This window comes from Solanum pennellii, chromosome 8 (assembly GCF_001406875.1).
Source record: "Solanum pennellii chromosome 8, SPENNV200".
Taxonomy (NCBI): Eukaryota; Viridiplantae; Streptophyta; class Magnoliopsida; order Solanales; family Solanaceae; genus Solanum; species Solanum pennellii.
Window position 1 is genome coordinate 7,826,685 of NC_028644.1, and position 17,815 is coordinate 7,844,499.

Genomic DNA, 17,815 nt, shown 5'->3' on the forward strand with positions numbered 1-17,815 from the left:
AACTACATCTTTCCTTCTCCGCCGGTAACCATGCAAGCTATCCAATCTTCATCTCTCCGGCCATCTCCGGTCGACCCATTTCTCAAAAGCATACCCCAATTCACCAATGTAAAGCCATTGAGACCCAAAAGAACCCCTTTTATCTCAGCTTCATCCACTACAGTTTCAGCTCCAACAAGGGAAAAAGACCCCAAAAAGCGTGTTGTTATAACTGGGATGGGTCTTGTTTCTGTGTTTGGGAATGATGTTGATGCTTATTATGATAAGTTATTAGCTGGTGAAAGTGGGGTTACTCTAATTGATCGATTTGATGCTTCTAAATTTCCTACTAGATTCGGTGGACAAATTAGAGGATTTAAAGCTGATGGTTATATTGATGGTAAGAATGATAGAAGGCTTGACGATTGTCTCAGGTATTGTATTGTTGCTGGGAAAAAAGCTCTGGAAAATGCGGATCTTGGTAGCGACAGAGATAAAAAGGTAAGTTCTTGAAAATTCTTTGTTTTACTTGGTAGAGAAATGGGTTTAATGTGATTTGTTTTATTGATATTTGGAGTTTGGCTGCTCAGATATGTAGATTTGGTTAATCATTTTTTCTCTCTTAATCTTTTGAATTTTCTTTGTAGTTGTGTAATATGTTTGATTGCTACTTTTACTCTGACATTTGTAGAATAATGTAGATTATGGGTGCTCAATTTTTTATTTATTATGTGATTGAGCTTGCTTGATGTCTTTGTTGGTATTATTAACTCTTCATGTTGTTATTGCTTTTGCTCTTTTTCCCTTTTTTATTTTGAAGTTTAATTAATAGCAAAACAGAATCATTTGGTTAACTAATATTTTGATGGTAGAATTAGAGAAAGTAACTTAATGGGGGAGAAGTGTCAATGTCTAGCTTTCTTCTAATATAAAAATGGTATCTTTAGCTAATCCATGCCCATCAACATTTACCGGAATAATAAAGTGGGTTCTATCCGGTGAAAGGGACATCACAAAGGTGTCTTTCAAGCAACAATAGAGTTTCTTGGTCTTGGAAAAAGATCTGGTTTAGCAAGGCTATTTTTTGAAGGTCTCCTGCTTCTCTTGGATTGCGGCTAGGGAAGCTTGTCTCACTCATTCCTTCCTTCAAAAGAGGGTTTTCTTTTTAGCTTTTTAGTAGGTGGTCAATGTATGAGGAACACTATGAGGATATTGGACACCTCTTCTTGCATTGTAGAGTTATTAGTCAGTTTTGATGCATGTTTTTGGCTATATTTGGCATGTCTTGGACCATGCCAAGATCCATATTTGAGCAAATGCAATGCTGGAAAATAGAGTGGTTGTCTAAGAAATTGCGAATGACTCGGTATACCATCCCTCAAGCTGTTTGGTGAACTGTATGGTTTGAAAGAAATAGCAGAATCTTTTAAAGGCAACAGAAGGAACATACATTGCCTTGAACACACATACCCACTATATTCTTGCTAGCTTTTTGGTGCAGCCTGGTTATTGTACATGATGCAGATGCAATCCTAGATACAATAGAGGATTTGCTCAATCTGGAATTACGTCTTGTGGTACTGACTTAGTGCAAGTACTTATCAAATCATTGATTACATATCGAAAAAAATAATGGATCAAACTACTCAGGTGCAGCAAGTTATGTTTAGTTTAATATATATAAGGTACGATTATCCCAGCAACCCAAGGAGTAGTTATTGTCTGAAAATCTTCTCTAGATTAAGAATTTTGCCTTATTCTCACCTTTTGAAGAACAATAGAGATGTGTATTTTCATAGGCCTCTACATCATGAGCTATATGCTTACATTAAGGGATTGTTTGGTAGAGTTTAAGAATAATGCTAAATAGACTGTATTAGTAATTCTTGAACTTGAATTAGTAATGTTTGTATTAGTTATGACTTATGCTTCCATTAGTTATGGAGAGATTCCTTATGGGTTGTTTGGTTTGGTGTACTAAAAATAACATGCATTGCATTTTCTAAATAAAATGTGTTTATTTACAAAAATACCCTCCACATGTATAGTGGAAAAGATGCAGAAAAACTTTTTAGGGGAAATTTTGACTTTAACCTTGCTAATGCATGCATTAAAAACCCTTATTACTAATACCATGGATTTTCATGTATTAGCAATACACACCTCAATACACAATGGAGTGTAGTAGTTATACATAGGTTGAAGAAGTGTACCAAACAAGGTACTACTAATACATAAAGCTAATGCATGCATTACTTTACCAATACACTCTACCAAACGACCCCTAAAGTCTTGAATTCATTTGGGAAAGACCAGAATGGTATTATAATTCTTCAGCAGTTATACTGGACTTGTTCAATAATCAGAGTCAGCTATCTCCTTCTCACTATGTTGAGGTTTTCCATACAAGCATCACATATTGTTAACAAAATTAATTGAGAGTAAAGATTTCCCAGTGATCTCATGGTAGGATGGTCTTCAAAACTTTAGTTGTTGTTCAGACAATCTCCCACTGCATGTATATGGTATATGTAGTCCTAAGACTATTTTAGATGTGTTCTCATATAGTGGTAAGTTTTGATGTCTTCCTTGATTTCAACTTGTTGTTTACAATGTTTTATTAATCAGCAAACTACATCTGCCTCCACTATGCAGCTACCACAAAAACTTGTTCTTGATTAGCAAACTAGGGCAATGTGAGCCAAGATTAGAGCTGAGGCTTTAGTAGAGCTTCCTTGAATTCCTTATTCACCAGTACTACCTTTCTTCTCCTTCCATGCCTTTATGTAGCGGATAATATGCTTGCTAGTTAATTGGTGCTATTATTGTCCATGAATCTCCCCCGAGTTTTAGAACTTCACACCTGTTTATCGTCCAGTTTAGCTTCTATGTTTTTTTAAAAAAATCTTTGGAACCTACAGAATATGGAATAAACCCCAGTCGGTTGTGATGTCGGAAATTCACTTAATGAACTAACTCTTTGGTCACTTATCTTCTGATTTTGTGCTTTGACATCTTTTCTTTTCTTTTTTCTGCCTAAGCTTTCTGTGAGTGGGTTAAAATAGTGAATACTAGCTTTTGATTCTTTTTTTTTTTTGAAAACGGTAATGTTATATTCCTCAGCATTAAGGACATGCTGGTGACCTCGAAAAATTCGTACATAGAGGGGTTAGGAAGGCTAATTACAAAAAACCTAACATATCTACTAGTTGCTCTACCTCCTCTATACATTTCTGTTTACACCAAAAATACAAATATGCAATGCAATTTTCTTTGACTTTCTGTATGGAGTTTGATTTGTTCTCGTAGCATCTTCCATTTCTTTCCTTCCATACTGACCACCATATGCAAGCTGGAATAATTCTCCACCACTTTTTTTGGCTTTTACTGCCTCCTCTCCTGATCCAGCAGCTTAACAGGTCAGCAGTATGTTCTGGCATCGTCCAGCTGTTATCAGTGAGCCTCAAAAACAGAGACCATAGTTGACCTGTGACTCTACAGTTTAGAAAAAGATGATTGTTGGTCTCATTTGTCTCATTGCATAGAAAACACCTTGGAACTAGTTGTACACCTTTCCTCTGCAGTACCTCCTGTGTCAGACAAGCCCTCTTAGCTACCAACCATACAAAATATTTGATCTTGGTTGGTGCTTGGCTTGTCCATACATATTTTCCATCTAGCCAATCTGAGGCCTTATTGAGTTCCCATTTCCTTCTTATAGAGCTTGTTAACTGTGAATCTTCCATCCTCAGAGTGTACCCACGAGATTGTGTCTGGCCTTGCAGCAAATCCATTAAACTCATGATTACATGTAACAATTGTGCCACCCTATCTATTTCCCAGTCATTGAAATGTCTCCTGAAAGATGTATCCCAACCATTTTCCCAACTCTCAGCTAGAGTGATATCTAGATTGCTACAAAAAGAAAATAAGTCAGGGAAAGATAGCATTAATGCCTCATGTCTTAACCAAACATCTTTCCAGAATAGAATTTTAGCTCCATTTCCTATTCTGACTTTGATGTTTCCTGCTAGTTTGGTCCAGAAGGATCTTATTGTTTCCATATTGAAACTCCATATGGTATAGTGACCTCATTGGTACACCATTTGGGAGTCCTGTCCATACTTGTGATGTATAACTTCTCTCCAAAGAGCATGTTCTTCTTCCACATATCTCCACAGCCATTTCATCAAGAGGCACTCATTGTGGATTCGAAGATTCCTAACTCCAAGACCACCTGAGAGCTTAGGTAGCTGCACTGTTTCCCACTTAACTAGATAGTACCCCTTCCTTTCTTTGTTCCCAAACCAAAGAACGTCTCTTCTAAGTTTGTCCAATTTCTCCAGCACCTTAGCAGGTAAGGGAAATAGAGACATGATATAAGTGGGAAGAGAGTCCAGCACTGCATTTATTAACGTTTTTGATTCTTTTAGTTACTGCATTTGAAAATCATGCGTACTAGTGGACAAACCTTCTTTTTTTCAAGTAGGAAAGAATTTTAAGTTCTTTAGTTCTAATTTGACTGCAGATTGATAAGGAGCGAGCTGGTGTTTTGGTAGGAACAGGAATGGGTGGTCTTACAGTTTTTTCAGATGGCGTCCAAGCCTTAATCGAAAAGGGTCACAGGAAAATTACTCCATTTTTCATACCATATGCCATAACAAATATGGGTTCGGCCTTGCTTGCAATTGATGTTGGTTTCATGGGACCTAACTACTCAATTTCAACTGCTTGTGCTACCTCCAACTATTGTTTCTATGCTGCTGCAAATCACATTCGTCGAGGTGAGGCTGACTTGATGATAGCTGGTGGAACTGAAGCTGCCATAATTCCTATTGGGTTGGGAGGTTTTGTGGCATGCAGAGCTTTGTCTCAAAGAAATGATGATCCACAAACTGCTTCTAGACCGTGGGACAAAGATAGAGACGGCTTTGTTATGGGAGAGGGAGCTGGAGTGTTGGTAAGTTTGCTGAAATGTTGATTAATGTTTGATAACAAGAACATCCTTAAGCTTTCTATCTTTGTTAGACCGATGTGTTGTGGTGTCCATAGTATTGCTTTTAACAATTGATTTTCTTTCCTTCATGAACTAATTAAATATGTTAAGGAAATGAACCTTGGCTTAACTCAACCCAAAGCTAGTTCATGAGGTGGGGATTGCCTTAGACAACATAAACTCTTCAAAAAAATTTTAAAAAAATCATGAGTCTTTCATTGCTTGGTGGAACACAGTTTTGGACAAAGCACTGCCTTATCTTATCACTCTCATATAACACGATCACCTTTGGCAAAACATCATGATAATTGGATGGAGTTGTTGACAGGTGATGGAAAGTTTGGAGCATGCAATGAAACGAGGAGCACCCATAATTGCAGAGTACTTGGGTGGTGCAGTAAATTGTGATGCTCATCACATGACTGACCCCAGAGCTGATGGACTTGGTGTTTCTTCATGCATCCTTAGTAGCCTTGAAGATGCTGGAGTGTCACCAGAAGAGGTATGTTTGGTTCTCTTCCTCCACTCATTATTTGTTTTTTGGCTAAATATTGAGCATGCTGCTCATTTTATTTCATACTAAAATGATTAACAGTCCAGCCAAAGGCAAAAATAAAGTAGAGCCAACATAACAAATTCGACCCGTTTCAACATGGTCCTACCCTTTCTAAAAATGATCCTACACTTATTTGATGTTCTACTTTTGTTATTTCCACTCAATAGTCAAAGAAAAATAGTAACAGGGCTGCAGGAAAGAACAAATTGCTGTAGATTTAGACAATATATATTAGGTCATAATCTGTTGTCCTTCAGGCACTAAATCAAACATTTGTACTTCCGTACTCTCCATTTCATGAGGTATTCATCATTATGTTAAGAGTAATGGACATACAAAATGTAGGGCTGACATCAATAATATGTTTTATCATGAGACATGGACCTTGTTTGAGGCTTTTACCTTTGTAATGTTTTTCTCTTGTAAATGTAGGACTCAATATTTCAATGATTAGTCTGAAAGAACACTTGTAGCATCCGAGTTTGTTCAATATCTCCATAGCAATGTTTAGTGCCTTGTTTGTTAGGTAAGTAAATAAGGTTATTATATGGACAATATGGGGAAACCTTTGTGCATAAATAGTATACAAAGTGAGCACTCTAACGAGAAAATCAGAAATAGGGCCAAATGTAAGGACCGCAAAGTTATACTAGAGAAGCCCTAAGAATATTGGCAGGTGGCCTGTTATGTGAAACTAATAATGGAGCAAAAAAGGGAAAAGATTGCACACATCAAAGAATTTTGTACTAAAGAACGTACAAACAAAATCTTTCCTCCGTCCATTTTATGTGAAGAAGAGGATGTTCTGAGTGTGCATCACTGATTACTGATTTCTTCACCCTCAGAGGTGCACCTTTTCCTTTCATTAAAATCTGCATGTGAATTAACATTGCTGACCCTCTCTCTGTTCCTTTTTATTACTGTTATGTTTGGGTTAGCTTGCGCATACCTCCACTAATTCCACCATGTACTTGCTACCTCACAAGTACCAAATAACTCTGCCTGCCCATTAAGACTTAGGAAGATGTGAAGAAGCACCTATCTATTGCCTCTAAACTCCAGCTTTTGGAAAAAGAGGCTCACTACCGCCAACATGACCCAGCTTATTACAGTAACATTAGAGTAGTGAATTCGATAATTTGTTAACAAATTTGCAGTGTACGGGTACATGGTGGCCTACTTCTTCACCAGCTTCTTGCACAAAAATATACTCTCTCACTCTCCTCTTCTCCTGTTCAGGATTTAATTCCAGAGTAGATGGCCAGCTTCTTTACAATTTAAAACAATAATCGATATAAGCTCTACTTCTCTTGTTTAGGCTTGAATTCTGGGAAGCTGTCTGTTCATACTATGCTACTTCCTAGATTTGTTGTCCTAACAGCTGCATGAGAAAGCCATTACTGACCCTTAACAAAGAAAAAAGTTGACAGAAAATGTTTTAGACACATGCTTCCTCCCATCTTGGCCTCTCTTCCAGTATCCTGCAAATTAGTAGAATATAGAACTGCCAGGAGTTGTTTTCCCACTCCGCCTCCCCGTGGAATACAGCTTGAGTTTGAAAAGGCATGTAAACATATTTCTCTCTTTTTTCATCAGCTCACTTATAAAAGAAGATACAATTAAGAGAAATCTGATGAATTCAGTCTTGAGGAATTATCTTTTCATAACCGGTGATCCCAAATAAGGATATTTTCGTGCTTCTCCACCATTTATCTAACATGCTTAGTAGTTAATAGATACATCTTAGATAATTATAAAATTCCTCCATAAAGCTATCTTAGAAAGACTAGTGATGTTTTATGTTTTCCTGAATGTTGTCCCCCTTATCTCCTCAGATAGGTCCCCATCACCTTTCTTAACAAAGCCTTTCTCCTCTACCTCGTTATCTCCACGTTCATTTCTCAATTAGAGCTTTATTCAAGCTCCTAAACATCCCAAACCCTCAAATCATCTACCTTAATAGAATTTTTTTTTTGACAAAGTAAAGTTGTATTCCTCAGCAATGAGGGTATGCTGGCAACCATCAAAAAGATTTACATCAGTGACCCAAAAAAAAACAACTCAAGAAATTGCTACTAAACTTATAAAGAAGAGAAAAAGTTTAAAATCTGTCCAGCATCCTCTATACCCTCCTCATTACACCAAAAACAGAAGGTCTTCATACAACGCCATTTGATCTGTTGTACTGATTCTGCAGTATTTTCCATACACCTCTTGTTTCTTTCTCTCCAAATAGTCCACCATATACAAGAGGGTATCATGTTCCACCATTTCTTCTGGCTCTTACTCCCCCCTCTTCTCACCCAGCAACTGAGAAGGTCTGCAGTGTGTTCTGGCATTGTCCAGTTTGTGAGTGTCTGCTTAGAAAAATGGCCCATAAATGAGCAGTGACTTTGCAATGGAGGAATAGATGACTATTAGTCTCATTTGTCTCATTACGCAGTGAACACCACGAAGCTATTTCAAAGCCTCTTCTTTGCAGCTTCTCATGAGTTAGGCACGCCCTTCTAGCCACTAGCCATGAGAAACACCTCACTTTAGTTGGCACTTTATTTTTCCATACGTTACTCCATGATCCAGAGATTTCCCCTGGAAGTTCCTTCACTTTCCTATTGTACAATCTGCTGACTGACAACATACCATCATGATTGCGTTTCCAAATCATTACATCAACTTAAAGTTTTGTGCCCTTGAAATCATCCAGTGTTTGTAGCATCTTGGCTACTCTCCCTATCTCCCAGTCATTTAGTAACCTTCTGAAGCTGAAATTCCATCCTTGTTCAGACCATACCTCATTTACCATTGCATCTGGAGACCAGCTGAGGATATATATGTCCGGATAGGAAGACATCAAGGAGTCCTGACCAATCCACTGATCTTTCCAGAAAAGAACCCTGGTACCATTCCCCACTTTGTATCTAATATTGTGTTGTAGTTGGCCCCATAAATTTCTGATATTTCTCCAAACCGAGACACCATACGGGATATTCACCATATCGGAAACCCATGGGCTCTTCTGGCCGTACTTGTTACTGATAACTTCCTTCCAAAGTTCTTGATCCTCTCTTCCGAACCTCCACAACCATTTTGCCAACGAGCACTTGTTTTGTAGATGTCATTCGCTCACCCAAAAAGATGATGAATTTTCTGTCTTTCCTTTAAATCCCACCAAAGTGCTCGATTTTAGTAGTGCTTAATTTCAGCAAATTGCATTAGATGAGAAAACTAAACTAAATCCTAAGAAAATATAATATCTTGGTCAAGATGTTTATAAAAATAAAACTGAAAAAAATCTTAGTCAAGGGACAAGAAATGATATTATTATTAAAAGGGATGTAAATGGATGTGCAGAAGATACTGTGACTGTTTTGACCAAGTACAGGGCGATATAGTGATGGGAAGAATCTCTAAGATATGAAAATTATTCAAAATCAGCATCACATAGAAATAGTGTGTCATTGGCAAACCATAAGTGAGCATGAAAATGCAACTCTGGTTGCTTCTTTAGCTCTCAATTCCCTGACATAGTCTTCTCTTTTCTACTGCATGCAACGTTTTGCTCAAAGCTTCCATAATGAGTATGAAGAGCATCAGCAAAGAGGATGTCCTTGCTAGTTTTTTGCAGAAACTCTTTAGGATTGTCCTTTTTTCGGAGAAACTCTTCAGGAGTGTCCTTGCTAGTTTTTTGCAGAAACTCTTCAGGATTGTCATTGACATGAAGAAAGAAAAGTATTGTCGGTTGATCCTCTATTTCTTTTCGAATCCCATCTTTTTCATGTTGAAGTCAAGAAAGCTTAATTTACACTTTCTTAGAGTTTTCCAGGTTGAGCTTTCATGAATCGGGGACCACATGCTGCTGGTATTTGTAATGTTGCCAATAATACCTCTTAATGGATTTACTTGATCTCTTTCTATGATACTTGATCATTTACAAGAATTTGTAAAGAGATGGAGATGAAACAAAATGAATGAAAGTTGGAACAGCAGTTTGTTCACTTGGCCATTTTGATCTTTGTTTAGGATGCTTTTAAGTTGTCATTTAGAACCTTGTTTAGATGGTGTACTTCAAACATTATGGCGTTGGTCACTATATGTGAGTAATAGAGAATATAATGTTAAAACTGCTCATAAATGTTGGACGTTGGTTTGATTAGTCAACTGGTCTCTCCTTTTCATTTATTTTCAGGTTAATTACATAAATGCTCATGCAACTTCCACAATAGTTGGTGATCTAGCTGAGGTAAACGCTATTAAGAAGGTATTCAAGAACACTTCAGAGATCAAAATGAACGCAACCAAGGTAACCTTCTCACATCATAATGTACTCCCTCTGTTGACTTTCATTTGTCCACTATTCGAAAAATAGATTTTCTCTTTTATTCATCACTTTTAACATATCAAGAAAAGACAAAAAAAATCATGTTTACCCTTTGCATTAATTACTTATTCCCCAAATCATTTTCCAACACCTAATACTAAACATCAATTTATAGGAGTAGTGTGGTAAAATAGTCATGTCAACTATTGTTTTCTTAATGGATGTGCCAAGTCCAAATGTGACTAGTAAAAGTTAACGGGCGAGTATCTTTTAGTACTACTTTCTTTCACTGCTGTGAACTTTCTTGAAATATTGGCAATGTGTTGATCCTTTAAAGTTTGTCATTTTCTGTTCTTGCAGTCCATGATAGGTCACTGCCTGGGTGCTGCTGGTGGCCTGGAAGCTATTGCAACAGTTAAAGCCATTAAAACTGGCTGGCTGCATCCTTCAATAAACCAATTTGTATGTTATTTTCTCTCTGGGAACTTAAAGTCACAAATATTGAAGCATTTGCTCATTCTTAACTCGCATATCTCCTGTTATTGTGAATATGCAGAACACTGAGCCTTCAGTTGAGTTTGATACAGTTGCAAACAAGAAACAGCAGCACGAGATTAATGTTGGTAAGAGAATGCTTGCACTTTTGACACCATATAATCTTTTTTTCCTGATGAATGGGATAAAATTCGGAGAAATAATTGAACGTGTGGCAGCTTCTCAAATAAATGTTCAAGATGTACTAACATTTGTTTTCCATCTGCAGCAATCTCAAATTCATTTGGTTTTGGTGGTCACAACTCTGTTGTCGTGTTTTCTGACTTCAAGCCATGAGTCAGCTTAGTATAGCAAGAGCAACCTTCTGCTTCTGAGGCTTAATTTAGTGTGGTATAGAGGCTGCTTCATCTCAACACAGAAATTGCGAATTTTGGTTGTTTTTGTTCTTCGCATCGACAATCTTAACTTTTTCTGGTATTTTTCTACGTTTAGATAATTGGATGTTTTCAGGCTTGGTTAGGCAGCAACCAGTTTTGAATTATGTAAGAGATAGAAAATATACTATGGTATTTTGAGGTTGAGAGCATTGTTCACTTTGATTATTTGATCTTCAAGATCTCAATAGTTATTCTTGGTTTCCTACTAAAGCAAGTCCTCTCACTTATCAATAACAAGAAAATGAGAAATGTTGAGCAAGTTGTATCAGCATATTATAACATAATATTTCTGCGAAGGGTGTTCACCTAACCATCCTTAACACACTGTAGCTCCGATATTGGGTTGCATCATATATATTCACGCTTAGACTTCCCCATCATTTATTGTATTTTCCTTCCTTTAAATGCACTGGCTTCCCTTCTCACTAACAGATCCACAGATTGTTGTTATTATTTATATTGTAGAGAGCCTAAAACTGGAAAACAGTAAGGGATGGTTTGATTGTTGGTTAAGTGATTTATTCACGTATAAAATTAGAATAATAAATATCATGTTTAGTAGGCACTTTTTACTTGTTAAGTATATAATTCACCACACCTAGTATAATATCGTCTGATTTTGTCAATTTACAATCCTACATAACTGATATATATATATATATATAAGTTACAAGAGAATCTACTTATTATTTTACAGAAGGTAAAAGATGAATAATTAGTATATAACTAACAAATTTCAGCATAATTAATTCATGTACTATTAATACGTGCATATTTCACGAGTCACGAGCTACCAACTTGTTTCCAATCTTGGTAACCCTATAATTTGGAAAGTGAAATGAGAAAGTGGTCAGTAGACGTTGTAAGCTATACCACATCGTATATTAAGTGAAATTCCTATGATTTTTATATAGATGGTATAACTTACGTAAGTTGTGTTCATAGAAAGGAGAGATGGTTGGCATCTCCCCCGACAGGGACAGGAACAGCTTTCGGGCTTTACTTGTTATCAGACACATCCGTTAAGGCAACCCACTTCGGTGGATCTTACCCAATTTTTTTCAATTTTGATTTGATTCTATCAGATTCTTTTTGTTTTCTTTCATACGGTTTTGAAGTAATCGATTTTGATTTGATTTCACCCAATTTTTTTTATTTTCGTTCATCCTATTTCTAAATTATCGATTTTGATTTGATTTAGCTGTTAAGATATGACACACAAACTTTCTTATTGAAAATTACTTAAACCAAGATGACAAACTTTGATCCATGCGCATGAGTTGAAAGATTACATATTTGCCCAAAAGCTAACATTGACACTCAATGGCGGATTCAAGATATCCATTAAAGGGGTTCGGAAAAAAAATAGTGCTTAAGATTTGATGTTTGAATCCCTCAAACACTAAGTCAACCTCTAATTTTATATTCAGGAGGTTCAAAAATCAATATATAAACATAAATAATCTTTAAAATACTTTAGATATACAACATAATTTATTGCCTACGGGGTTCGGGTGAACCCCCTCGACAGACTCTAGATCCGCCCTTGTTGACACCTTGTAAAATAACCATGAGTTTGAGACTGACAGAAATAGGAGTATGAAACTGAAATTGATCCGTTAAGAAAAAAACTTCTAATAACCATTACGAACCGTTAACCCAATATATAAAAAAAAAAAAATACAATTACAAAAACCATTAAATCAATAACCTGTTACCAATAAATCAACAAAAAAAAATTGATTCAGTTTTGAATATCCCTAGTATATAGATATGTTCTCCAGAAGGCCTAATTTTGATAAAAAGAGATTTAACCATGTATTTTGCAGATAACATAATCTCTCCAAGTATTAAGGATAGCATCTCCTATAAATCAATTTAGCATTACCTTTTTCATCTAGAAAGTACAAAGGGTAATGTTTTTTTATTTGGGTTGTTAAAAATCGAATCGTGATAATTCAAACCAAAAAATAATAATCAATTTATCGGTAATAAGTTATTGGATTAACAATTTTAATAACGATTTAATTTTTTTTTATTGAATTATTGATTCTTAGCGGTTTGAAGCTTTTTGTTAACCTGATAGTAAACTAATAAATCATGTGCATGGTTTATAATGTTTGTCTCCATTTTTCTACGTGATTTTCGATCATTTATTTTTTTATTAAATCTTAACGATTAAATCGATATCAATCAATAACCGCGACAACAGATAAGTCAATATCTTAATGGTTCTTAACGGTTTAACATAACAAACAGATAACCTCTAAATCAAACCAATAAACTTTAAAACCGAACCTAACCGACTACGAGGATATAAAAACAGAAGCCAGATGCCAGAACGGATACTTCTTCATTGAGCCTCAATAATGGGATTCAGCAATTTAGGTCTGTCAAATCCACTTACCTCGTACTCGTGAACATAACCGATACAAAGCTTTCGAATGATTTATCATTCATGAACGTTGGGATTGATTCCCAATATAGTTTAAGGCACATACTTTTTAAAAAAATATTTCAAACAATAATTCACTTACCACCACCTGGAAATATTGTTATAAATCACTAGCTAATGAAGAGCTTAGGATAAAAATTACTTAATGAGAAAAATATTCTAGACACCCTAATAAGAATATTATATAAACCAAATAATGAGAGAAATATAACTAAGATTGCAACTGTCAGAGCAAACAAAATACCAAACTCAAAATTGAACATAATGGTCTGATATCTAGTTCTATAAAAAGCGCAAAACATAATCGAATGATCACAACAAAAGTGTCTTTTTCTTCCCCTTGCCAGTGGATGTTAGAATCCACTAGTCCAGAGCACCAAAATTGAAGTAATTTGAAATAGCGACTCAATCCACTAAATGATCAAAACACGTTTTACATAAACAAGTTAGGTTTGGTGGCCTTGTAGGTAGTCTTGAGTTTCCTGGAAGGTGGCCTGACTTTCTTGAACACCAACGGGAACTTGATTTTGGAGTCATGGAACTGCTTTGTGCTCTCCCGCTTGCAGAGCTTAGCTGGAATAGTGGCTGTCTTGATGATCTGGATGCAGTGATGACGGACCCTGTGGCGAGAAGCCATTTCAGTGTACATCTGTTCTACACCACCATTCAATGTGGTATCACGGTACTCCTTGTACATGTTATGATACCCAGTCCTACTTTGGTAACGCAGCCAAATACCATAGTTCTTGATTTTTGTTGGGTATTTCTCAAAAATCTACGGGAAGGAACACCAAAACTCAATAACAAAGTTCCCATCTATGTCAATGGATGAAGTACAACCATAAAACTACCATGAAAAAGATGTATAATCATACATGAGAAAGAAAATAGTACTCCAGCCGTTTCAATTTGTTTTGTACTTACTTTCCTATTATAGTCCAGTCCTGTTGAAAAAGAATTAAGACTTTTTTCCTTTTTTTAGCAACTCTTTAGCTCCAACTTTCTACATAACATGCTTAATACCACAAGGTTAGTTTTGATACATTTGACATCTTTAATTTTAGAACACAAAATTCATGATTATTTTTTCTTTCTTGAACTCCATTTCAAATCAAAACAGGCCAAACAAATTGAAATGGAGGGAGAGTCACTTTAATAACCATTACAAGTACCCTTAGATTGTGGCTACCTCCAAAACCTGGAACTACTGAGTTAAAGGCAACATTCTGCAGTAGTACCGTGATATTTAAGCCATTGTGAAAGTCTTCCCATGTTACAAACATGCCATTATTTAAAGAAACTCAATCCAAAAAAAAAGGTTTAACTTGCTAAAAAGTTGCATCGTGTTCTTTTTCTTCCAGACCTCACTTGTGGGATTTTATTAGGTATGTCATTGTTATATTCTTTTTCTTTGTATTTTTCATCCAAAAATATGCACATCTTTTTTATTTTTTTATGATTTATCCCCAACCTCTATCACACTATAACAGACCTCATTTCGAAGAGCAAAGAGGATAAACATAAATTTAGAGCACCACGCCACTAGGAATGACATGGGAATTGAAAATGATATCACCCAGACAAGTTAAAAAAAGTCTAGAAGATAACACCATATATCGCATGCCAAGACTTACAAGGACAAGTCTATACAACCTTCGATAGGCAAACAAATGAGAAATCTCACTAAGGGACCCTGACATACCAGATTACTAGGAAACTACAATTCACAGTTCACAAGAAATTAACAGAAACATTTACTTTAGACACATTTACAAGTAAAGTACAAATGAACCATGAACTCCAACAATAATAACTAGAGACTATATAAATCAAATAAGCAACAATATCATATAATATTGCTACTAATACATCCCAATGACACATTTAATCAAACATAAAATTAAGAAATGCATTTGAGCATACCTCATTAATAGCTAGCATCTGACCATTGCTCTTCTTCACCTTCTTTAGCTTCCTCAAGAAGTACCTTTTTTCCATACAAATCAAAACCACAATCATCAAAAACGGATCTATGGGTCAGGAGTGTATTCACCAAAAAAAAATTGTACTAAGATATTTTTAATGTACATATATAAATTTAAATCCCTCAACATAAGTGTATACGTTGGTTTAACATGTTCAAAATTCAACTTGATCACAATGCACTAATTTATTTTCAGAGCATCTCTAAGTGAAAATCCTGAATACGCCACTGTCAATCATTACCCCAACAAATAAGAGTATGTTATATTTTCATATGACACTATACTAGTTAGGAACTAATACCAATTGGAATGGGTGGGAACTAAAAATGAGATAATTATATGACAAAAAACAGACAGTTAGGGTGAGAAAAATTACCAGAACTTGGACTTAGCACGGACCTCATTTGTAGCCCAGAGTTTCATACGGTAAATCTTTGGATGCTCATCGTTTTCAGACGGTAGAGCTCTCCCTACAACCTGATATTGATGGAACTACAACAACAACACAATTCCAGTTATTATTGGAACAAATACATGAGAGAATCAAGCAAAATTGTTTGTGATACTAACTTTGTAGGTCACCATTTCTGCTTTGCTTTGCGTCTGAATAATTGGGAGGCGTCTTCAGTCCGAAAAAGTGAAGCAAAAATAAGGTAGGGTTTTTATGTTAAAAGGGAAACCCTAATCTTAATGGGCTGTCTAAACTAGATCCATATTCTTTTATTGGGCTTTTAACTATGGCATGTTCGGCCCAAGTGTACAAACAAACAACTTTACTAAAGAACATTATCCCATGTAAAGAGTTAATTACATCTAGGGGTGTCAAAAATAGCCCAAACATAGGTAACTCGTTCAATCCGTCCAGAATTTTAAGGGTTGGGCTCATGATATTTGAATGGGAAAATTGTATATAATAGCAAACTAATAACCTAAAATAAATGGAGTAGCTAGGGTTTGATTTAATTGTGCTCCATAGCAAACGTTTGCAAAATATTGTCAGGCGCCTCTCTCCCAAGTATCTTGCTCGCCACTCTCCTCCAGTCTCTCGCTCGCTTCCTCACTTTTTATACAAACACAAGTGTATAAAAATTGTTTCTAATTGTATAAAGCAGAGAAAATTGTATAAATACATATATTTTTGTTCCCCTCTCTCCCCTCTTCCAGATCTCGCTAGCCACTCTTCCAGATCTCGCTCGCCACTCTCCCAAATCTCGCTCGCCACCCTCGCCTTTATCTCTTATACAAACAGAGGCGAAATGTATAAATTGTGTTTTTGTTTTGTATAAAGCGTGAGAAAATTGTATATACACATGCAAGTACATATATTTTCGTCCTATACACTTATAATTATACAATACTCCCCTGCCCAGTTTCTTTTGCCTTTCTCTCTTTCTCGTTTTATACATTTTTCAAACTGTATCTAATTTCTCTTTTTTTCGTTTTATACAATTCGATTCAATTGTATATTCCTTGTCAAGTCTCTTTTGTCTTTCTCTCTTTCTCATTTTATACAAATTCAAATTGTATATAATCATTCTATACACTTATAATAATACAATTCGTTTTATACACTTCGTTTTTATACAGTTCTCTGCCCAAGTGTCTTTCTCTTTCTTGTTTTATACACTTCGTTTTATACAATTTGCTTCAACTGTATATGTATAGCGAATTATACAGAATCTATGTTTGCTATGGAGCGCAATTATGCAAACTTTGCTATAGCATACAAATATAAATTTTTTATTTGCTATAGGTGAAATTTGCCCTATTTGAATTGGGTTCAATCTCAACCCTTCAAGCTTAACCCATTTGAAGAAAATTCTCAATTGAGCCCAATTCAATCTTCAATTTCAACCCGTTTTAAAACTTTTTATTAAGATATGTTCCTATATTGAATGTATGAATTATTATCTATTTAACATCTTTTAGGATTTATCTATCAATTTTTTACTTTTTTAACAAAAAATTCTTGAGCGGAAATTCAAGTTGTGATTATAAAAGTTAAATATCAATATGTTAAATTATTGAGATCAATCGGGTCGAATTGGGCGGGTCAAGACCCAACCTGTTTTTAGCCCATTTGAACCCAACCCATTTGAACCCCAAGTAAACGTGGAGGGGTCAAGACCCAACTCGATTTCTATTCAGCCCATTTTAATATTTCCAATTTCAACCCAACCCACCCATTTGACGCCCTTAATTACATCATATTCCTATTCTTTTATAAATTACAAAAAAAAAATTGGTGAAATCCAAATTTATGTGATATTTTTTAAATTTTGAGGTTCAAACAAGTCTATCTTTGACAGTATACATGTATTCTGTATATCTAAAAACGACATGTATGATAATATTATGTATCAAATAGTTTTTCATTAACAAGAACATTACTATGTATATCAATAACAGATATATACAATATAAATGTATCTGTATATCTTAAAATCCTTTCCTAATAGAGACAACAATAAATTCTTGACATACACACAAATATATATGTGTTGTGTTGGTCTCCCTATGCACTTTACATATCCTTTATATATATATATATATATATATATATATATATGCAATAAAAGTAGAAGACTATGTAA

General features: G+C 35.4%; 2 protein-coding genes and 1 non-coding gene across 3 annotated transcripts; 2 read left to right on the plus strand and 1 right to left on the minus strand.

Moving 5' to 3' along the window:
• The first annotated feature begins 6 nt into the window (after window positions 1-6).
• Window positions 7-10,991, plus strand: LOC107028617 (3-oxoacyl-[acyl-carrier-protein] synthase I, chloroplastic-like). The gene is made up of 7 exons (XM_015229754.1): window positions 7-480; window positions 4,508-4,939; window positions 5,304-5,477; window positions 9,718-9,831; window positions 10,210-10,311; window positions 10,406-10,472; window positions 10,613-10,991. The coding sequence occupies exons 1-7, from the start codon at window positions 31-33 to the stop codon at window positions 10,678-10,680; spliced, it is 1,407 nt and encodes a 468-aa protein (XP_015085240.1). The 5' UTR covers window positions 7-30; the 3' UTR covers window positions 10,681-10,991.
• Window positions 10,992-11,716: 725 nt separating this feature from the next.
• LOC114078506 lies at window positions 11,717-11,843 on the plus strand. Its single transcript, XR_003580186.1, has one exon. It is a non-coding gene; the product is annotated as a U6atac minor spliceosomal RNA (small nuclear RNA).
• A 1,578-nt stretch (window positions 11,844-13,421) lies between these two features.
• On the minus strand, window positions 13,422-15,926 carry LOC107028680 (60S ribosomal protein L18a-like). The gene is made up of 4 exons (XM_015229848.2): window positions 15,792-15,926; window positions 15,598-15,713; window positions 15,160-15,223; window positions 13,422-14,011 (listed from the first exon to the last, which is right to left on the minus strand). Exons 1-4 carry the CDS (start codon window positions 15,804-15,806, stop codon window positions 13,670-13,672), a joined length of 537 nt encoding a protein of 178 aa, XP_015085334.1. The 5' UTR covers window positions 15,807-15,926; the 3' UTR covers window positions 13,422-13,669.
• Window positions 15,927-17,815: the final 1,889 nt, after the last annotated feature.

Bases quoted from the DNA above. Each gene is read 5' to 3' on its own strand.
- LOC107028617 (XM_015229754.1), top strand. From the start codon at position 31: ATGCAAGCTATCCAATCTTCATCTCTCCGGCCATCTCCGGTCGACCCA. The intron at 481-4,507 runs GTAAGTTCTTGA...ATTTGACTGCAG, and splicing joins GTAGCGACAGAGATAAAAAG to ATTGATAAGGAGCGAGCTGG. The intron at 5,478-9,717 runs GTATGTTTGGTT...ATTTATTTTCAG, and splicing joins CTGGAGTGTCACCAGAAGAG to GTTAATTACATAAATGCTCA.
- LOC107028680 (XM_015229848.2), bottom strand. The intron at 15,224-15,597 runs GTAATTTTTCTC...TATGGAAAAAAG, and splicing joins CGTGCTAAGTCCAAGTTCTG to GTACTTCTTGAGGAAGCTAA. The intron at 14,012-15,159 runs GTATGCTCAAAT...TCCTTCCCGTAG, and splicing joins AGATGCTAGCTATTAATGAG to ATTTTTGAGAAATACCCAAC.